General features: G+C 57.0%; 1 protein-coding gene across 4 annotated transcripts in view; it reads right to left on the reverse strand.

Moving 5' to 3' along the window:
- The window catches only part of Dpp9 (dipeptidyl peptidase 9), a 33,247-nt gene extending 18,607 nt beyond the window's left edge, over positions 1 to 14,640 (reverse strand). Inside the window, exons 1-7 of one of the 4 annotated variants that reach the window (XM_037198190.1) lie at positions 14,551 to 14,640; positions 13,200 to 13,252; positions 7,124 to 7,377; positions 1,629 to 1,741; positions 625 to 798; positions 387 to 555; positions 24 to 137 (exon numbers count right to left, since the gene is read on the reverse strand). In XM_037198190.1, coding sequence (XP_037054085.1) covers positions 24 to 137; positions 387 to 555; positions 625 to 798; positions 1,629 to 1,741; positions 7,124 to 7,346 — 793 coding nt within the window. In that variant the 5' untranslated portion in view covers positions 7,347 to 7,377; positions 13,200 to 13,252; positions 14,551 to 14,640. Of the gene's footprint in view, positions 1 to 23; positions 138 to 386; positions 556 to 624; positions 799 to 1,628; positions 1,742 to 7,123; positions 7,378 to 13,199; positions 13,253 to 13,448; positions 14,436 to 14,550 lie in introns of those variants that run through there. The other 3 variants (XM_037198188.1, XM_028859683.2, XM_037198189.1) reach the window with 3 other exon arrangements.
- Between the last annotated feature and the right edge of the window lie 7,976 nt (positions 14,641 to 22,616).

Below are 22,616 nucleotides of genomic sequence, written 5' to 3' on the forward strand. Positions count from 1 at the left end.
GTACGGAGAAGGGGGCTGCCTACCTTCCCAAGAGGCGGTGGGGCACCACCAGCACCCGGTGAAGCGGTCAAACTCCTCCTGGATGACAAAGGTGGCCACACCCGCCGACTTGGGATCGTCCAGGACGTTGGCTGAGCCTGCGGGAGGGCACACTGTGAGTGACAGACAGCCGCCTGACGGCCACTGAGTCAGGAGCTCAGCGCCGACCGCTATACAGGCTGGACACCGTGCAGCTGGCGTTTAAGGGCTGGGTGTCCTGGGTACTGTGCATCACTGAACAGCAGGTGAACATTCTAGAAGATGGGCTGGCAGTACAAGCAGCCATTCCCAGAACACGCTGCTGCAGCCAGGCCGACTGCCTGCCCCCATTCCTGCCTACGCCTCACCCTGGTGACAGAAGGTTAGTCGCCGTTCCTCTCCGGTCTCGATGTTGGCCACCCACAGGTCACTGTTGTTGATGAAGGAGAAGAAGGCAGGGTCCGCGGGGCAGATCTTGGGGTCCATACGCGGCCCGGAGCACTGGGTCTTGATCTCCAGTGGCTTCATGGGGGACACCTGGGGACAGGGAGGCTGGGTCAGGGCGCTGGCGCCGTGTGGCCACCCGGGGGTGCGGCTGTGCCTCACCATGAAGCCGTTCTTGCCGCCGTCCCGGCAGTGGAACAGGCTGTTGCTGGCCTGGAAGAGGAAGAGGCCGCTCTCACTGTGGAAGTCGTAGGAGGTGATCCCGAAGACGCCCAGGCGCTTGCGTTCCCGCAGCAGCTCCTCCTCGCGAGAGTAGACACCGTGGTGGGGCGTGGCCTGGGGACACAGGGATAGGGCCTCACTCAGTTTCCCCATGTGACACAGAGCATCTCATGCTGGCTGGAAACTCACCATGTTCCCATGTCCCCATCCTGAGTAGCCGTGGTGACATCTGGCCTTGCCCTTGCTGACGCACTCAATTCCGGACGTCCCCGAGGGGACCTCCCACCTCGTCACAGCCCTTGCTACTGAGAACACTCCATCTAAATCTACAGTTGTACCAGGGTTTCTCTGACCAGAGCTATCCGGATGGACAGAAGTGTGGGGCATAGATGGGTCTGTCTGCTTGAGACAGGGACTCCTAAGGCACAGGCCAGCCTGGAGTTCACGACTTGGCAGAGTATAACCAGGCCTGCACCACCAGACCCGGCTTCTATGTGACAGTGACAAGATGGAATCCAGGACTTCCTGTGTGCCGGATGAGCGCTCCACGCACTTACCTCAGAACTGGGCCGGGGTGTAGCTCGGAGCTAGGGTATGGACGAGGCGAGTGTGAAAGCCTGGGTTCCATTCCCAGCACTGTGCCATGCGGAAGGCTACCCGGGGGTGGCAAAATGGGGGGCTTGGGCATGCCACTGTGACAGTGTTACTGTTCTCCAAGTGATGAACAGTCTGCACATGCTGGGCCAGTGCTTGCCACAAAAGCCACAAAGTGCAGCCATGCCAGGGCAACTCTGGGCAGTGACATTAATCATTAGCCAGGCCCATGAGCCAGCTGTCATTTGAAGGCACAGACCCAGGGGTTGGGGGTGGGGGACACGGTCTGATAAGTGCCCCGCCAGTCAGAACTCTGTTCCCGGAAGCCGGGTGTGGCACGGGAAACTCACCTGGAAGTGGTCCAGCATCTGCTTCCAGGACAGCAGCAGCAGGGCCTCCTTCCGCACCTTCTTGGGGATCTCGGAGTAGAGGAGGGAGTTCTCGCGGCTGCCGTATGGCATTCCTGGGGAGGGGTCAGAGAAAGCTCAAGAGTGGAGGCCCCACCCAAGAGGGTGTCAGGCCGTGGCTCCCTCTGTCTCTAGTTGGAGTCCCGTGTTCGTCACTATGTGCGTGTGGAAGCCAGACGTGGACACACACACACACACACACACACACCCCGCCTTGGATGGACTGGGATGCACCGGCCTCCGCCTCCTGAGTGCCGGGATGACCACTGTCTTTTTTGAGACATGGTCTCTCACTGACTCGGCCGGCTGGCCAGTAAGCCCCGGATCTCTCCCTGTCCCCCTCAGCGACACCAGAACCAGGTGACAGGTGCGGTCAGCACACCTGGCTTTGACACGGGTACCGGGGATTTGAACTCAGCGCTTCACCCATGGAGCCACCGCCCTGGTCCCCACTGTCGCGTTTGTTCAGGCTCTCCCCACCCTGCGATCCAGGCCCTAGGGCTGCAGCAGCACTGGAGGCCAGAGAGGGCGGTGGGAGTGCTCAGCTCTCCTGCGGTCAGGTGTGGCTCTAGAGCCGTGGTTCTCAACCTTCCTGGCGCTGCCACCCTTCAATACAGTCCCTCGTGTTGTGGGGACCCCCGACCATGAAACTATTTCATTGCTAATTCATAACTGTAATTTTGCTACTGTTATGAATCAATGTAAGTATTTGGGTTTTTATTTGTTTGTTTGTTTGGTTGGTTGGTTTGGTTTCTCTGTATAGCTTTGGAGTCTGTCCTGGAACTCACTTAGATCCGCCTGGCTCTGCCTCCTGAGTGCTGGGATTAAAGGCGTGCGCCACCACCGCAGGGCCCAATGTAAATATCTGATATGCAGGATCTCTGATATGTGACCCCTGTGTGGGTCCTGACCCACAAGTTGAGAACCACTACTCTAGAAGGTTCCTCTGTATGAGAGAAGCTGGCAAAGACTAAGGACTAAACCAGTTTCAGATGAGAGTAAGGCTAAGCCTTAGGGAGAAGGAGGAGTGCGTGCGTGCGTGCATGCGTGCGTGTGTCGAGGGTGTCCCACGATGCTCACGGCAGGTGGCTTTCAGGGTGTGCCCTCCTGCTGCAGCCATGGCTCCGCCCACTCCAGCCTGGGCAGGGCAGTTCCAACCCACTCTCCTCAGGCCCTGCTCCTGTGGGCGTCACCTGTGAGGACAACTGGACTTGGGCCCTGACTGAAAGACATGAGTCACTGAGGGAAAGTGTGCAATGAGCTGGGGACAGGAAACCCGGGGTGTCACGAGCCCTTTGTTTCCCCAGGTGGCACAGCCTGCGAGTCTCCGAGGAAGCTATCAAGTTATCAGACTCTCTGTAGCGGGTCGCCCAGCGTGGCTGGGGCTGGGCACCGGCTGTGAGCGTGAACCAGCCCCTGGTACTCCACAGTCCGCTGGTAGCCGCACACGTCCATGCCCTCTGTGTGAGATTGTCCTGTAGCCAAGGATAACCCTGAATCATTCCTGTTCTTCCAGACTTCACTTCCCAAGTGCTGGGATGATGAGTGCGTCCTCCGCAGACGGGGAAGCCGAGGTCTCAACACAGGGCTACCCCATGGAATGTGGTGTCGCTGTCGCCGTCAGTCAAGTAGTCAGAAGACAGTCAGAAGCCAGGGCTGCAGCATGCCTCAACTTCCCCTCTCTGGTCAAGAAGGCTGGGGACCAGGGCTGGTGCTCCTCTGAGTGCAGAGCAGTCCAGGAGCATGCAGAGTGCTTGGGAGCCCGGAATGCGTGACTTGCAGGACGTGTGACCTCTGCCCTACTCCACTCCTGCAGCTGCCGGGCCTGTTTGCTTTTCTGAGACAGGGTCACTGTGTGGCCCGGGCTGATCTGGAACCTACTCTGTTGCTCAGACTGCCCTTCGACTCAGAGATCCACCTGCCGATCCTGAGTGGAGGACTAAAGACATGCGCGGCTGGACCTCACGCCTTTAAGGGTGTGACCCAGCCAGTGAGGCGCCCAGTGGGCACAGGGACCTGCCACCAAGACTGATGACCTGGGTCTCAGCCCCGGAACCCACAGGATGTAAGGCGAATAACTGACTCCCACAAGCTGTCCTCGGACCTCCACACAGGTACCACGGCCTGTGGACCTCCCACACACGAATAATTAAGAAATGGAGGGACTGAGACACTCTGAGGTGTGAATTGTCCCTCAGTCCTACTGAAAGGCCCACCCTGGGCCTGTGGGGTAACTGCTCCCCAGCAGTGGCCCGCTATCCTCGGGGCTTCCGAACAGGAAGTCCAAGGCAAGTCTGTGCCAAGGACATCAAAGCCACCACCCTCCTCCACAGCAGCCGATTAACAACCAGTTACACCAACGCTCAGGCCAGTGCATTCCTGGACTGGCCTCCAGTGCTGGCACCACAGCCCATGATGCCTGGCGATGACGGCAAGGGTGGGGCTAACTGGTGACACTCTCACTTTGCCTCAGCCGCCTCACCTAACTTATCGGCTCTGCGCGCACACACATGTACACACACTCACATGCATGCATGCACACATGTGCACGAGCCCACTTCAACTGGTCACCCTGCCCAGCCCCAGACATGGCGGGTGCCCTGGGCCCACATCCACACTGACTCCAGTCACCAATGTGGCTTTGGCCAGTCTGGCAGGGACCAAACTGGACTACAGTGCTCAGTGCATCTTGAACCCAAGACAGGAGCCAAGAGTCCAGGTCTCTCTAGGCCCTGAGGCCTCCCCACCCCGACAGAGATGCTGCTAACAATGGAATGGGCTGACAGCCAGGGCCAGCGGGTCCCCCCAGGCTCACCCCATCCCTCACAGAGGACCCATGACTAACTGACTCCCCATGCCCCACATAGCAAACCTGGGTCCATGAGGACACAGAGGTCCTCGGGAGTGGCGGGGTCAGGCCACATCCACAGGGGAGCACCAGCCAGGGACTCCGCCATGCACCCATCTAATCCTGGGTGACACCTGGCACAAAGACACGGTATAAAGGACGCAGGGACCAGGAGGGGATCTGAAGGCAGAGAGCAGTCAGTGAGACCGCAGGGTTGGGGGCGGGGAAGCAGCCATGTCCAGAGTTCTGGACTCCTCCGTGCGTGTGTTCAGGGTCTGTCTTCACTGCACGCTCATGTGTGGTCCTCCAGTCCCATGAAGACCCCCAGCACCCTGCGCAGAACCCTGAGGACAGTGCACCCCAGCCCAGACGCACACAGACACACAGAGGCCACATGAATGACCACCACCTGGGCCAATCTCATTCTTTCTCCTAGAAACCTAGGTCTCCTAGAGACCTCAAGAGGCCCCGCCCACCCAGGCTAGACAAGTAGACTGAGCTAAGCCAATCACATTCCTTCTCCAGAAACCCTGTAAGCTGGAGGGCCTGCCCACCCCAGCCCACATGGTCAAGCCTACAAGACACAAACTCCTCCCAGAGTTCTGGAGAAAGTGGGTTGAGGATCTGCAACCCTATTCCAAGCACACAGAAGCCAGGGTGAAGAGGTCACGGAACCCAGGCTGAGCCAATCAGTTTCCTTCTCCCAGGAACCTGGTCAATTTCTGCTGCGGACAGGAAGACAGGAGATGTGAGGTGCTACCTGGCAGAGGTGGACTGGAGTCATGGTATCATGAGGCTCTAGGTTGCATGCACCTCACCCTGAAGCATGGTGGCTCTATGTCCTGGCTCTCTGAGCCATCCCCAGGTTCCTGGTGCCAGGTACACTTTGTGGCTGAGACCTCAGAGGTTCTGTCCTTTCCCGAGGTCCTGGGAGATTGAGAGGTCCCCAGAGAAAGAGAGACAGCTGTGTCCTGGGGCCTGAATTCAAAAGTCACTGTCTTCATTGCAACAGGGCTCTGTAGCTGTGGCCGTATTAATGTTCTACAGCTACCAGCGTCCTCAGAAGACCCAGATGAAGGGAGATCTCACACAGACAAGTAAGTCACGTGATCACAGAGGCAGAGCTCGGAGAGACTGGGCCAGAAGCCGACAGACAGATGCTGTACACTTCACAAGCTGGAAGAGGCAGGAAGGTCCTGCCCGGAGATCCGGGAGGAATACAGTTCAGCTACCATCCTCCCTTCAGCAGGTGTAGGCTGGGGCTAACTCACCAAAAACAGCCTATGCACCAAATGGGCAGAGCCACCGCTCAAGGATGGGGGCCCAGGACCTCAAGCAGAGGAGGCTCTGCCTGCTGATGGACCCTCCCGGCTCAGCTGTGGTGAAGACACTTAACAGTGTCTCTGGTCCTGTTCTCCTCCATGGGAGTGTTGCCGCGTCATGCTGCTGTGACTCACAGCTGCCACACTGTTGCTAGGCAGTCTGGCAACATCTGCTGGCCGGTTCTCAATCACTGCATTTGCAGTTTCATGATTTGCAAAAATCCACGTGACTTCCTCCTAAGACAGCTCTGAAGGGGCCGTATGGGGACAGTGGGAAGAGGATGGCCACCCATTGTCCATCTTGGCTCCTGTCATCCACGCATGGTCAGCAGCGGGCATGTGACAATGTTCATTCGATCATGCATTTAAATGCCGAGGGCCCGGACATGCACAGACATGGTCGCGGGGACCAAGGCCACCGTGACCAGCAGCAGCAAGACTGGCTTGGAGGATGGCCAGAGTCACCTGTTCTAAACAGTGTTTCTCAGCAGGAGGGGACACCAGCCCCCGGAATCCTGGGCAATGTCTGAGGATGTGGACACCGGGGTACCCACAAGTGACCCCGCTGGCATCCTCAGTGCAGGCGTGCCCTACCTCCGGTCAATGGCCAGGGGCGCACTGTTTGCAGGCAAACAAGCCTAACTGACTTCCAGAGGGTTCTTTCTTCCGGCTCTGTATTCCCCTCAGACCCACTAGGGCAGTGTCTGTGCTCTGCGGACACTTCCTGTCTATGAGCTGGGGCTGGGAGAAGGCACTTCCTGTCCATGAGCTGGGGCTGGGCGCATGCCTGTCTGCAGAAACTATGGAAAGCCTGAGGGGGTCACACTGGCGATCCAGTGGGAACACAGGCTGCCAACAGCTGGGCAGGGAGCAGGCGCCTCGGGGTTCTGTGGCAGGATGGTGAGCCACGCTCTGCTGCAGGACCACGGCGCACTACACAGAGATGGCGCCAATCTCTGAGCCTCAGAATCCGTGATAACACATCACCACGCAGTGAGCTCCTACTGGAACAGCGTGTGACCCTCCCGCAGGGATCTGAGACCCATCCTGTTTACCTAAGAAGCCCTGCCCAGCCAGCAATAGGCGCCTGGGAAGTGGCCCAGCTGGGCGCAGTTTCTAGACTCAGAGCCACCTGGCCAACCCTCAACTGTCACCTCTGTGGCTGACCCAGGAGGCGGACTGACACTGCCTGCCCAAGGCTGGTCGCTTCTGAACCTCTGGCACCCCAGGCCTGGCAGCGTAGGGCAGAGGGGGCGGGAGCAGCTTACCCAGGTAGTAGAGCCGGTGGGAGTGGGGGCCGGACTCATCATGCTTCTGCACAAACTGGAAGTCGTGGGGGGCCTTGCTGACAATGAGCCCCGAGGACTTGCGGCTGCCGTGGATGATGCTGCGCAGCCCGTCCCAGGAGTGCTTCTGCACACAGAAGCGTGCTGCCGGGTCATCCATGTCGCCTGCCGCCACCTGCTCGGCTGGGGAGACCCCGCTGGACATCCTTTGGGGCTCCTGTGACGGCAGTGAGAAGCTGTGGAGGGAGACGTGCATGAGAGAGGGTATCTTCCTGACAAGCTGCCCTCACCATGGATGCTGCCAGATGGCCATTCTGGGCAGCCACCCTGTCACCCAACTGTCTCTCGAGTCACTGTAACTTGTTCATGCTATTCTCATGAGAACCAAGGCTCTGCTGAGTTAGGGACTCCACCTGGATCCATACCACTGAAACTCTTCCTGGTTGTCCATGCCTTAGTTGGGAGTGACCCAGGGGTAGACCCCCACCTAGAATCCCCAGTGAGGGGCTGGGGGCGTGGTCAGGGTGGAGCCCCGCCTAGAATCCCCAGTGAGGGGCTGGGGGCGTGGTCAGGGTGGAGCCCCGCCTAGAATCCCCAGTGAGGGGCTGGGGGCGTGGTCAGGGTGGAGCCCCGCCTAGAATCCCCAGTGAGGGGCTGGGGGCGTGGCCAGGGTGGAGCCCCGCCTAGAATCCCAGTGAGGGGCTGGGGGCGTGGTCAGGGTGGAGCCCCGCCTAGAATCCCCAGTGAGGGGCTGGGGGCGTGGCTCGCTGGTGGTGATGCTTGCGCTAGACTGACAGGAACTCAGGGCTCTAAGAAGCACACAACAAAAATCCAATGTTTTCTGGTGTTCAAGGAACCACTCCTACACCTTCCAGACTTTTGAACACCCCCCTCTTCATAACTGTGTCCTAGAGAAACCAGTCCTTACTCAGATCCTCCAACAGGGCGACCTCATTGCATCTGTCCCAGGTACATGTCATCCTTTCTGGGATGTAGTTTTTCATCTTAGGTTGACTAACTTCTTGTTTTGTTTTTCCAGACAGGGTTTCTGTGTCACAGTCACAGCTGTCCTAGAACCTGCTCTGTAGCCCAGGCTGGCCTCTAACTTACAGAGATCCACCTACCCCTGCCTCCTGAGTGCTGGGATTAAAGGCGTGCGCCCCCACCACCCAGCAGGATGACTAATTTCTAAACTAATCTCAGCTAAGTATGAAACAGGTCCTTAGGAAACTCCTTGTGCCATCTGTCTGGAGAGGGCTGCAACAGTCTTTCCCTCTGCACAGGGCTGTCTCCTCTCCTCAAAAACTTTTCACCATGGTCACTTGATGAGTGCCTGCCCCACCCATACCCCTCCTTGGCTGTGGGACTCAGCACCCCATGGGCATCACTGGCAAGGAGCAAAGACTTCAGGCTTCCAGATGAAAACCCAACCCTGTCACTGTGCACAGGGGTCACCTGCAGGGGCCTTCACACAGACACCATGCACGTGAGAATCCTCCAGGCCACCCTGCTGGCCCTCTTGTCCATGCTGGAACTGGCCACCTCCCAGCAGCTCCCTCCCCCTCACAGCCACTGGACTCAGCCTCTGTCTGAGCAGACCTGAACCAACCAGGCAAATATTTGCTTTAAAGCAATCTAAACACCACCCAGCCATAGTGACCCAGTTCTGGGTGTGCCAGAGCGGCTGAGGGCAGCTCCAGGGGCTGAGATCCCTCTGCGGGCTCCAGGAGCGCCTGTGACGGTGCCTCCCTGGCCTCAGCACCGGCAGGAAGTGGGAACCGAGAGTGCCACCACACAAGGGTCAGGTCTGTGGGAGCGGGAGGGTGGAGGGGCCGAGCACAGCTGGGCCAGGCCTTCAGAGCTGTCTTCCAGCTCCTCCTCACCAGGAGACCGCAGTGGCTGGGCTGGCCACACCTGTCACCCCAGCAGAGGAAGGCAGACCTCTGAATCAGTCCCAGGCCGGCCTGGGATGCACAGGGAGACCCTCTCTCCAAGAGACTCACAGAGCCTTGTGCAGGGGTGGTGGCACACACCTGTGACCCCAGTCTCCAGAAGGCCAAGGCAGGAAGATGGCAAGTCCCATCCAGGTCACAGGATGACACTGTCTCAAAACCCAAACCAGAAAAAAGTGTGCAAGATGGCTCAGTGAGTATTTGTGACCTGACTTCCACCCCAGAACCACTTAAAAGTGGAAAGAGAGAAACGACTTCACAAGAGGACCTCCGGAGCTTCCTCAGGACATGCGAACCCACACACGCACTCACAGACAATATAAATGAAAGGGAAAAACCTGACAAGACAAACCAGAGAAAAGGCTCCCACAGGGGACAGGAATGAGGCCCCAGGCTGCTTTGAAAAGCACAGGAAGGAAGCAATCACGTCACTGTGAGAGTCAGGCCTGTCAACACCGTTTCACTCTGACTTACAAGAGCCCATTGTACAGGTAGAGAAACTGAGGCCAGGGGCAGAGCCAGGGGAAAGGAGCTCCTGATCCCAGGCTCCTCTGCCACACTGTGACCAGCTTCTGCTTGGGAAGTCTCTGAAAGGCGAGTCCGGCAGGTACCCTGGGCAGGATGGAGTGGATCCTCCCCGGAAGCAGGCCCACCCCTCCTGGTTAGGTATCCTTAGCAGGGAGACACAGGAAGCTGAGCGTTCTCCCTCTCCCAGAGGGCACTGCCATGGCAGTTGCTCATGAGATGCTCTGAGGATGCAGACCAACGGCCACTGATGTCCCCAAGGCTCTAGGTCAAACATCCCAGAGGAAACCAGGGATTCCCAGAGCTGCAATTCATCCTAAGGGTAGTTGGGAGCCAAGGGCAGTGACAAGCAGAGGCTGCCGGCAGCAAGCCAGAAATCTGAGCCAGGGGAATGCCACTGACTGGCCCCAGTACCTCCAGACTGGGCCAGCCCAGTTCAAGCCTTGTTCAAGTAGGAAACACAAATTGCGACCTGTGGGTTCCCAGAAGGGGACCCTTCAGGCCCTGTTAGAGTCCCGTCAGACCTGTACAGAAGAGCGCCTAGGAGGGCCTCTTGCCTTGAGTCACCGCAGAGGGCCCAGGTTGCAGAGATCCACTCCAGGAGACACGACATGAAATAAGACATCCGGAGCTTAGGGTGTGTCTTAGAACCTTTCAGCGTGCACTCCAGCAGGGCTGAGGCCTGGGGCTACCGCCTGACAGCACCACTGGCCTCTCCGCTATCCCGATGCAAAATAGGGACCCGGAGAGGGGCTGGGGAGTACACACGTGACGGCCTCCACCTGCACCAACCTGCCCCGCGGATCCCACTCAAGAGTTTACACAGCTGTGACGGAGCCGATGCCAGGCCACTTCACCCAGCCACCTACGCTTTCTTCCCGCCCACGGCATGCCGCCTTCACAGCCTGCAAAGCCACCAGCGAACAAGGTCGAGAACCGGGGGCCACGGTCCAGGCTGCTGGAGTTCTGATGGCTTACTTCCCAGGGTAGGAAGCCCCAGCCGTTACATGCCCGACCTTCTGCCTCGGACCTCAGAGGGAGCCTGCCTGCGGGAGGGAAGAGGGCTGAGGCACAGAAGAAACAGAGGCTGCCAGTGCTGGGGAGTTCAGGTGGGGAGACGCAGCAGCGTGGAAGGGGGTGATCTGCAGACGCCTCACAGCGGAAGGGAAGAGACATGGGACCTGTGTCCCACTGAGCTGTCCTGGCCGACACCCAATGCTTTGGCATTCAAGGCTTACAGAGTAGATCTTGAGCCTGGACTTAAATCCAGCAATGAACATGGGGACCATAGGTGCAGGGACCTTGTATCTTGAGGGGCCCTGCCCTAGACACCCTACTGGCTCCCTCCTGCCATCCGATTAGAAAGTGGGGGCTGGGCTGGACCCGTGGAGGAGTCTCCGGCCTCTGCCTCCAGTGATGGGCCACACAAGGCACAGGGTTCACCCCGGGCCCTGCTGCACACACTTGACGTGTGCCGCCACCTGGGGCCACTCCTGAGGTCACATTCATGGTGGGGACTGGAAAATGAATGCAGAGAAGCTAGAAGATTGTGCCGTGTCACCCGGGGAGGAAGGCACATAGTTTGGACTCCACTGTTAACCACCCAAGAGCAAGGGTTCTCACACTTGATGGGTCTGTCCCAGCAGACTGGTGTCCAGGTCTGGGAACACCTGCAATTGGCATGAGTTAGGGCACAAGATACTGTTAGCAAGAGAGGAGAGGGAGGAGGGAGGAGATAGAAAGAGACAGAAGAGGAGAAGAAAGACCGAGAAAGAATGGAGAAGAAGAATGAGGAGGCCAGGCGGTGGTGGCGCACGCCTTTAATCCCAGCACTCGGGAGCTGAGCACTCGGGAGGCTGAGCCAGGCGGATCTCTAGAGTTTGAGGCCAGCCTGGGCTACTAAGTGAGTTCCAGGAAAGGCGCAAAGCTACACAGAGAAATCCTGTCTTGGAAAACAAAACAAAACAAAAAGAAGAAGAAGAAGAATGAGGAGATGGATGGAGAGGAAATGGAGGAGGAGGAGATGGAAGAAATGAAGGAAACAGGAAGAATAGAGTCCCGAGTCACTGCGCAGCGCCCTGGAGTGACAGGTGTACAACCCAGAGTGACCTAATCTAGGTCCATCCCTACCTCAGACACCAGCAGAGGGAGAGCAGGAGCAAGGAGCGGCTGAACTGCCTGACCGTCAGGGCCCCACCGCTACCCGGCCCCGGCATCCCTCACCTTCTCCTCCTTCCTCCTGATCCAGAAGCAGCTCGACCTTTGACACTGACCCACTGACTGGCAGTGGGGACCCCAGTGGGGGGCTGCAATGCCAGCAATTCACCTGTGCCTCCAGAAGGGCACTGGATATCGGGGACACCCGTGCCAAGTGTCTAACTGGGTCCCACGTAACCGGCATCTTTTGTGTGATGGGTTTCTGGGGTTCAGAAGCCCCTGAGCACCCTCCTGCCTCCGAGGCGCTTCAGCACTCAAGGCCAGCACCACGGGCACTTCTTACATTCACCCCAAACCGAGCCCAAATACACCTTTTCCTGTTTGTATCCACATCTTCTGTGTATGGGAGGGAGGCTGAGCTCACAGAGCAGGCGGGCTCTGTTGTACCTTCTCCCCTAACACAGGACCCCCGGCTCCTAGTCCAGGGAACCGTGGGAACAAAATGTAAGCCTCAAACCGTCTCTTCTATCAGCTGCTCCCCTGCATGACAGCCGCCTAGGAAAACTCACTTGGAGGACACCATGGTCTCAAGGCAGGTGACTCTCAACTGGGGACCCCAGGAGATGTCTGGGGACACATGCGGCTGCCCTGACCAGGAGAACTTGGTCAGGACTGGGTGGAGGGCTGAGAGCTGTTCAGTACGTCACAGAGAGCAGCCCACGCCAGTGTCCCCGAGGGACTGACGGTTACCCTCTAGATTACTGTCCCCGTCCTCACCCAGCTGCCGCCACTCTTCCCAGAAGAGCCTGACAGCCTTCCAATGTCTGATGCCACTGGACACAGAATGAAAGTTTCGCCAGTGTTCCCTGTCCAGTGCTGAAAAGCAGAAGTCCCATGCCAGAGGGGGAAGGGTTCAAACCCCAGCCTAGCCACATCTGTGCTGTGCGACCCTGGAGAAACCGCAAACCTCTCTGGGCCTCAGCCTCCCAAAGATATAAACTGGGGCTACAATACCTATCCCTGGGGCTATGGTGAGGATTAACGGGGATGCACACAGAGAACATCTGCATAATAACAGCTGTCAGATGCATGAGCCACTTTAAAAAAAAAAGCTACCACAGTGATGGATGCCCAAGTGCTGGGTCCTGTGTCTGATGAGCTAGGGAGGGGTGGCCACACCTCTCCAAACCCAGCCTACTCACCACTCTCCCTTTGTCCCCCTGGGGCACTCCGGAGGGCAACAGGCGAGAGGAATGTGGGGAAGCGTCAGATGTGCACAGCGCAGCAGCAGCAGCCATGGCCCTGGGTCACTGACCCCAGAGCCACACACAAAGCCACATCCTGTCAACCTCCGCATTCCAGAGCCAGCAGACCCAGAATGTCCCAGGCCACCCCAGCCCACCCCAGAGCCTGACGTAACTGACCTTCTAAAGGGTCCGAGGAGCTTCCATGGCAGCTGCAGGCGAGGGGCGCGGACCTTGACAGAACAAATGCGGTGTTAAGGTGGGCAGATGGGGAGGGTGGGCGAGAATGGAGGGGCTGGTGAAGATGGGGGTTGGCGAGGATGAGGGGCTGGCGAAGATGGAGCAGTTGGTGAGGATTGGGGGGGCCGGTGAGGATGGAGGGGCCGGTGAGGATGGAGATGCTGGTGAAGTGCTTGGCTTCTCACTCACTTTCCATGCGGGCGGGAGTCTCCGCCTGTGGGGTCTAACCCTATCTACCTGGTTAGACTCTAACTGAGCCTCCCAGCCCCTCGGGGCTGCCAGCATGCCCTCTGGGTTGCACTTGGAAGAGACGAGTCTCTCAGTGCCCGGTCTCCCCAGGACCCAGCTGGGAACTGGCGACTGTGGTCCACACCTCCTGGGCACCAGTCCCAGCTCCTCGAAAGCAGGTTGGTGATTGCCCAGGGGACTCCCAAGGGAGCCCGGGTGGGAGGCAGCAAGAGGGCCACTGGGATGGAAGGCTGGACTAGAGCGTGGATGGGGAGGAGATGGGGCGGGCCTAAGGCCTGGACCCTAAGGGTGGGGCTGAAGATGCAGGGATTGAAGCTGGAAGCTGAGGACTCGTTTCAAGCTAATGTGGGGGGGGGGAAGGGGTGAGACAGAGGATACAACTTGAGTCTGGGAGGGTATCAAGCTCGGCGTGGGACAATGTGGAAAGTGAGGCAGAGGATAAGGGCTGAGTGAGGGACCAGGCTTGGGGAGAATCAAGCTGGGGGGTGGGGGCGTTACCAGGCTTGGAGGAATCAGGCTGGTAGGGTCATTTGGAGAGGTTCATGCTGGGGGTATCAAGCTTTGGGGTATCAGGCTTGAGAGGAGGGTCAACCAGAGTATTAGGCCTTGCGGGAACAAGTTACGGGGATCAAGTTTGGGGGATCAGGCTGAAGGATCAAGCTGGGAGGGGAATCAGGTTTGGAAGGGATCAGGCTTGCGGGGATCCGGCTTGGGGAGATCAAGATGGGAGAGGATGAGGCTTGAGGGGATCAGGCTGCGGGAGTGGGGGGATGAAGCCAAGAGGGAGAGTTTGGCGGAGACGAGGCTGGCGGAGGCTGGCGGAGGCTGCGCGGACGCCGGGCTGAGCCGCGCTCTGCGATGAAGCTGGCGGCGGCGTCTCCGCAGCGGTGCGGCAGCAGCTCCTGGGCGCGGCCCGGAACGGGCGAAGCGCGGCGACCGGGGCGGCGGGGACGACGAGGACAGGGCGCGCGGCGCCGAGGCGGGCGGGCGGGCGGCGCCGGCCGGGGCGGGAGGCGGCGAGCCGGGGCCGAGCGCTGCTCACCGGGGCGCGGCGCGGAGGACGAGCTGGGCAAGGGGTCCCCGGGGCCGGCGGCGCCTCACGCGCGACGCTCCATGCCCCGGACGAGGGCCCGGAAGTGGAGGGCGCGGGGGACAGCGAAGGCGGCGGACACCGGGGGACCCGCCGGCTGTGCCTCCTTTGACCCGGAAGTGGAGCTGCAGGCACGGCGGCTTCTGATTGGGTCACGTCAGGACGGAACCAACACCCGCGAAGCTCCGGGGGGCCACGCGCGGGCCGCTCCTGGGCGGAAGCGAGGCCCGCGGCGCCGCGCCGTCCCGGAGAGGGCTGCGGGTGGGGCACCCCTGCGCCGGTTCCCGCCGGCCCGCCGGAGCCTGCGATGACCTCTCCAACAGACTCGAGAGGGAAAGGGAAACTGAGGCGCCGGAGGCCCCGCGGTTCTGCCTGCCAAGCGGCCGGCCCTCGGTCGACACCCGGCCAACGCGTCTGTTGAGATGTCTGTCTTCAACCTTCCTTCTTATTTCCTTGGAGATCAGCTTTCAGGATTTCCTTGAACAAAACCGCCCTGACAGGAAGCTAGCCGTGGTTGCTCATGCCAGTCCCAGCAGCCCTCAGGAAGCTGAGGCAGGGGGACTGCCAGGAGTTCCACGCTAGACTGAGCTGCTGCGAAGTGGTGTCGAGTCTCAAAAGCAAGAGCCTTAAACTACAAACACAGAAAAGAGAGAGAGGGGGAAGCAAAAATACGGAGCCGGAATTGTGACTGTGGGTTAATTTTGATTGGGCGGTCAGGATGGTTCCGCTGGTGAAGGCGACTGCCCCGAAGCCTTAGTACCTGTGTTCGGTTCCCGGTCCCACATGATAGAGAGATGGACTTTTACCTCCATGCCGGGTGCTACGACACGATACAAAATAATTAAGAGTTCGCACACATACACAAAGAAGTCCACCTAAGCCCTATTTTAAAGCAACATTCTAGTGGAGTTGGCGCCGACATAACTCCAAAGGAACATGCCATCAGATAGATCACCAGGCTTTTGTAGTTCGAAGCAGCGACTAGCTCACTTCTGCCCATCGCTCCACACTGAGGGGAATGTGGCACCCACGGCCTTCCACTGGGGGCAGGCACTCTGCCCTGAGCTACGTCCCCAGCCTGGAACTCTCCGCATATACCAGGCTGGCTTTGAACTCTCCGAGATCTGCCTGCCTTTACCTAGACCCACCCTCCAGTTTTACTTTTTGTCCATGTGTGTCTGAGTGACTCTGTACCACCTAAGTGTGTGGGGCCCCTGGAGTTACAACCTTGTGGGTGCTGGGAAGTGAGCTCCCTCTTCGCTGAGCAGTCTCCCTCCTCTGCCTAAAGAGCTTTTGTAAATAAAGTCTGCACATGCCCCAGGAGTTGCCATAACTGGGTTACTGGGGAAGGGCAGCCATTGTTTGGTGAGTATCCCCTATTGTTGGCATTCCCGCCCCCCTTGTTGATACTTAGCTTCCTGGATAGTTAACTAGTAGCCTGGACATCCTGAGGGTTACATTTCGAACAAGATGTTGCAACCCGCTTCCCTTTCCAGGAACCCTCCCCGGAGACACCATTTGTTACACAATTGCTCAGGGCCCAGCGGCTCTCCGGCCTCTTCCCCAGCCCCAGCCATCGGCTCCTCTCCCCTGTCCCAGGACTGAGTCCCCCTTCCCTTTCACACACAGCTTAGGAATCTCATCTTCATTTTGGGCAGGGTCTCATGTAGTCCAGGTTAGCCCAGAGCTCACCATCTAGCCAAATTTTATCTTTTTTTTTTTTTTTTTTTTTTTTTTTTTTTTTTGTTTTTTCGAGACAGGGTTTCTCTGTGTAGCTTTGCACCTTTCCTGGAACTCACTTGGTAGCCCAGGCTGGCCTCAAACTCACAGAGATCCGCCTGGCTCTGCCTCCCGAGTGCTGGGATTAAAGGCGTGAGCCACCACCGCCCGGCCCGCCAAAGTTTATCTTGAACTGCTGCCTCCACCTCCCCAGTGCTGGGCTGACAGGTGCGCACCACCATGCGGGGTTAATGTGGAGCTGGGGACAGAGCCCAGCGACGTGGTGTATGCTGGGTCAGCGCTGACTGCAAGCCCCCAGCCTCAGCTTGAACTTCCAAGTGAAAGAGTGTGGTGAGGAACTTGGAGGGATTCTCTGCGGTCAGGGGTCAGTTCTCGCACACAGAGGTGCAGGACGCAGAGGAAGATCAGAAATTGATCTTGGCATCACCATGCACTGCTGAAGACAGAGAGGTGCAGTCAGGCTGTGCCTCTATCTCTGGGACTTAAGGAGGGTGAAAATTTGACTCCGGCCCTGTGAACGTCAGCCATCCCCCAGCTGGCAACACTGGGGCCTGAAATCCGTCAGGTCTCTGGTCCCAGGCCTCAGTGGGGAGTGGGGGCGCGTACCTTACACAGGGGGTTCCCAGGAGGCCAGGCTCAGGGAGACCTGGATGGACTCCCAACTTGCATTAAGAACCCCCTAAACCATGAACTGAAGCCATGAGCCAAAATAAGTCTATTCACTTCAGTTGTATCAAGTATTTGGGCACAACTAACACACATGGCTAATCTTTTTCTGTCTATATGAATGTAAAGGTGTATATTATATATCTACCTGTATACTGTATGTTTACATATTATGTTGTGTACATTGTAGCGAACTGAGTTAGAAGTAAACCCTTGTTTATCAAAAAAAAAAGAACCCCCTAAATTCAAAGCAGGGTAGAAGCTGGGGAGGGGAAGTACTTGGAGATAGCCTTAGAAATAGGAAACTGGGAAGAGGTGGGGAGGGATGCAGGTAGAGACATGGGCGTAGGCAATAGGTTGCCAGCTGGGACCTCCAGGTCTTGGATCCACTCTGGGGAGCCTCAAATTCAGAAAGCGGGTTGATTAGGAAAAGGAGCACCTCTCGAACCCAGGAGCGCGTGGGCCCTACAGGAGAGCGCACAGTGGGACCCCCGGGAGAGCTGCAATCGTCCTCACTGTCCCATCAGCCCCGCCCTCTGGTCCAGGTGGATGGGGTGAGGGGTGGGCCCGGCGTGAGGGGAGCCCCGCCCCCATCCCTGCTGCCCTCCTCCCCGCCCCTTGAGCCGCCCTCCTCCTGTCCCCAGAGCCGGCTCCTGGGCTACATTCCTGCGGAGTCCAGGCAAAGCAAACCTTCCCGCCAACGGCCATCGGGGATGAAAGGAAGGTTCCAGAGCCCAGCCTCCTCCTTCGAAGACTCGCTGCTTCCGCAGCCAGGGGTCTTTGCAGGAATGTTCTATAGCCAAGTCCACAGTCCTATGCACCCTGAGCCCGTGGGCCTCTCAGCATTGGTGTTGGGGGGGCGGGGGTAGGTGGGGCAGGTCTCAGGTTCAAGGGGCCTGAATCTGCGAGCGGAGGGAGGGAGGGAGGGAGGGAAGGAGGGGTCTTTTTGTTGATTTTAAATTTTATTTTATTTATCACGGAGGGAATGTGTATCACAATGTGCATGTGGAGGTCAGAGGACAACCTGAAGGAGTCTCCCTGCCTTCAGGTGGATCCAGGAATAGAACTCGGGTAGTCAGGCATGTCTTCAGACACCTCTAGCCCTCTGCTTCCCTTTTTCTTTTCTCCTTCCTTCCTTCCTTCCTTCCTTTTTTTATTATATAATAGTCTATAATAGCCTCAGCTTCCTGAGTGTCAGTGTGGCTGTGCAAGCTACACACATGACTTAACTTTAAAGTTTTAGGCCCCCAGATATGGCATTACCACCAGGAATTCCCCCACAAAAAAGCCTAAAGTTCAGGCCCTAGACCCTCTATTATTTTATCCGAAAAGTCCCTGATATCTGTGTAAAGTATTGAGAAAACAAATTCAATATAGGAATTCTTTTTTTTTAAAGAAAGACTTATTTATTATGTATAATAATAAATATTATTTATTGCTTGCATGTACCCCTTCAGGCCAGAAGAGAGCACCAGATCTCATTACAGGTGGTGGTAAGCCACCATGTGGTTGCTGGGAATTGAACTCAGGACCTCTGGAAGAATAGCCAGTGTTCTTACCCTCTGAGCCATCACTCCAGCCCCTCAACATAGGAGTTCTACCCTTGCCCATCTGAGCTCAAAGTCTGACTGTGCCTCTCAGTAACCGGGTGCTCCTTGGTGGGGGCAGCGCCTCTCTCAGCCTCGGTTCCCTTACTTGCAAAAAGACCACGGAGGGCCACAGAAAGCACTTTGGACCTAGGACACGGCAAACTCTCACACAATAGTAAAAATTCAAAGTTTGCAAGCAATGGGCACAAACATAGACCTCTTATTTTGCATCTAAAAAATGAGCTTATGCTGAGCAGTTGTGATGCACCCCTTTAATCCCAGTACTAGGGAGGCAGAGGCAGGCAGATCTCTGTGAGTTCGAGGCCGGCCTGGTCTACAAAGCGAGATCCAAGACGGCCAAGACTGTTACACAGAGAAACCCTGTCTGGAAAACCAAAAAAAAAAAAAAAAAACAGGCACCCTGGGGCCCATCCATAACTCCAGCTCTACACAGCTCAGGGCTCACTGCAGCCAGTCCAGCAAAATCAGTGAGTTCCAGGTCTGTGAGAGACCCTGTCTCAAAAAATAAGATGGAGAGAGCTGTGCATGGTGGCATTCGGTAGGCAGAGGCAGGCTGACCTCTGTGAGTTCGAGACTGACCTAGTCTACATAGGACAGCATCTGCTACACAGTGAGAACTTGTTTGGAAAAAATAAATAAAAATAATCAAGTCCCAGAAAAAGACATGAGGAGCCGGGGTAGGGGCCACCCCAGGAGAGTCCTATGTAGCCAGAGGATGGGGTCTCAAATCTTTCCTGTGTGGAATACCTGATGAGTCATCTTGGTTATTAGCTTAATGCATCCGGAATCAAGGAAAACCCACGCGCACGCATTGGATGGGATTTTCTTGATCAGATATTTGAAGAGGGAAAACCTAGCCATGCCTTCCGGGCCGGAAGAGCACGTTCATCCTTCCTGCTGCTGAGGCAGGGGCATTCCTTTCCTGGTATTAGAACCTTCTTTGGGATTCTGGTATGGGCAGCCCTCTAAGACTCCAAATGGGGACCACTGAGACATCTGCCCTGGAGGACTGAGCACAACTGGATTCTCAGCCCCTCTGGTATGAGATGGTCATTTTGGGGACACCCAGACTACAGCCTGTGAGCATTCCAGCCCCCTTTCTGTAGTTCCATGGTTCTGTTTGACAGAGAGCACTGAGGGGCTGCATGTGACATGGGACTGGCTGCCACCAGCATGGCTGGGAAGGACATTGTCTCCAGAGAGTTCCTGGTGGGTGTGTGGGCAACTCAGCCTTTGATTCAAGCCCAAAACAGAATCTGGTTGTGTTATCTTTGATTCACATAGATCTGGTTCTCTGGGGAGGTGTTGTGGTTATTGTTGTTGTTGTTGTTGTTTTCTGTTTTGTTTTCTTTGTCAACTTGACACACACAGAGTCATATGGGAAGAAGGAACTTCAATTGAGAAAACACCCCATCAGATTGTCCTATGGAGCATTTTCTTGGTTGATGATTGATGGGGAGGCCCAGCCCACTGTGGGTGGTGCCATCCCTGGGCTGCTGGTCCTGGGTTCTATTAGAAAGCAGGCTGAGCAAGTCATGGGGAACAAGCCAGTAAACAGCATCCTCCATGGCCTCTGCATCAGCTCCTGCCTCCAGGCTCCTGTCCTGTGTGAGTTCCTGTCCTGACTTTTTCCAGTGATAGTGTGTGGCCTGAGAGTTGTAAGCTGGAATGAACCCTTCCCTCCCCAAGCTGTCCTTGGCCATGGTGTTCATCATGACAGAGAGGTAGCCAGGACCTACTTCTCTCTGCAGTGAATGCACACCTGTCATCCCATCACTCAAGGGGATGAGGCAGGAGGTTGGCTATGACTTATAGGCCAGCCTGGGCCACAAATAAAACAAAACGCCAGCTCTTCCAAGAAAAATGTGGTCAATGTGGCCTGCAAACCCCCCCTCAACCAGCCCAAAGCCTCAAAACTTGTATGGGGACCACAGCTGCTGGTCCTGTCCCTCTTTCTTTTCGCTGGTTCCTCACCTGCTCCCTCCCCTTCCTCTTCTCTCCTTTCTCAGCTCTAATCCCCCGAGACAGGGCAGGACCAGAGCCCATAGAGGACACAGGACCCAGACAGGGAAAAAGAAGGGGGAAGGAGGTGGGATGGAGGGCATGGAAGAGGGGAGGGGCAGGGACAGGACAAGCAGAAGGAAGACAATGGAAAGAAAGATCTAGGGAGAGCTATGGGGCCTGTCAGGTCAATGAGGCTGAGGCTGAGGCTGTAGCTCTGCATAGACTGCTCGCCTGGCATGCATGGAGCCCTGGGTTCCAGACCACCCGATCACCTCCACACTCTGACCTCATTAAATTCCCAAGGCAGTGTAAAGAGAGGGAGGCAGGAACAAGACCAGAGAGACCTGACTGGTGACACTGTGTTGCTTGCACACACAGCTAGGAGCAGCCCCTCTCCCACAGGAAATGCTGCGACCCTTTAGAGGGACCCGTGAGGGCTTGGGGACTTGTCCTAGCCTCCGGGGACTATGCAAATCTGCAGCCTCTCTTTCCTGGAATTGTTTCTCTGAGGAGGTAAGCTATCTTGGAAGACAGTCTGTCTCAGCAGACATTGTCTCTGCTGACCGATAAGGCTGAGCAACGTCAGCTGCAATCTCACAACCGCAGGACTCCAATACTCCCTCCCCAAGTCCCCAGGTAACTTCACCAGTCCGCATCAGCCCTTCACTCCTGAGACCGACACCAGGGGCTGGCCAGACGGCATGGTGGGAAAGGCGCTTGCCACCACGCCTGAGGACTTGAGTTCAGAGCCCTGGTACCCGCGTAAGAACTGGGCATGGCGCTCGTGTGTGTGTGTGTGTGTGTGTGTGTGTGTGTGTGTGTGTGTGTGTGTGAGACCCCAGTACCCGGGGGCTGGAGACAGGAGGGCCCTGGGGTTGGATTGGCCAGCTGCAGATCCAGGGAGATGCCCAGTACCAGGTGGAGAGGGGTGTGGAGGTCATGGTTAGTCCAAGCACCGTGGAGGCTGGAGGATCCCTGTGAGTTTCAGATCAGCCTGAGCTACACAGTGAGACTTCAAATCAACAACAACAACAAAAAGAGGAGGGGGAGGGGAGGAGGGGGAGGAGGGGGAGGAGGGGAGGGGGGGAGGAGGGGAGGGGAGAAGGAAAGCAATAGAGACAAATGCTGAATTTGACCTGGTAGCAGCTTGAGAGTGGAGCCTGGCATCTGGGCGGTGGTGGTGCACACCTTTAATCCCAGCACTCTGGAAACAGAGGCAGGCAGATCTCTGTTCTACAGCCTGGTCTACAGAGTGAGTTCCAGGACAGCCAGGGCCACAGAGAGAAACCCTGTCTCGAAAATAAAACAACAACAACAAAAACCCAACCAACCAAATAAAAAGGAGTGGAGCTTGTGCTGGGCTGGCAAGGAGAGGGGAGGGACTGGGGGAGACTGGGGGAGACGGGCTCTGCCCAGGATTGCTGCAGACGCGGACACAGTCACCCCGGCAGCTCTGAGAGGCCGAGGAGGAGCCAGTACGGAGTGGGGACAATGGTAGTGAGCCTCCAGTAATTCAAGAGACATCTGAGGGCCAGCAAGACGGCTCAGTGGGTAAGGGGGCCTTGCCACTAAGCCTGGTGACTGAGTTTAACCCCTGGAGCCTACATGGTAGAGGGAGAGAAAAACTCTTGCAAGTTGTCCTCTAACCTCCACATGTGTGCCACAGCGCACACAATAAATAAGTAAAATGTAAAATAAAATTTAAAAAAAGAAGAAGAAACGATGGGCCTCGGAGAATTCATTGATAAAGAGGGAGGTTTGGACTGAAGCCCAGCGCCAGTGGGTAGAGCACTCACCCAGCGAGCACAAAGCCCCGAGTCCCATCACCAGGATCACGGAAACGGCATGGGGTGCACACCTGTCACCCCAGCACTCGGGAGACTGAGGCAGGAGGATCAGCAGTGGATGGTCGTCCTTGGCTACATAGTGAACTGAGGCCAGCCTGGGCTACATGGGGACCCTCTTCTCCCTCCTCTCTCTCTATTCCTATTCTCCATC

The sequence above is a fragment of the Peromyscus leucopus genome, chromosome 22, assembly GCF_004664715.2.
Source record: "Peromyscus leucopus breed LL Stock chromosome 22, UCI_PerLeu_2.1, whole genome shotgun sequence".
Lineage (NCBI taxonomy): Eukaryota > Metazoa > Chordata > Mammalia > Rodentia > Cricetidae > Peromyscus > Peromyscus leucopus.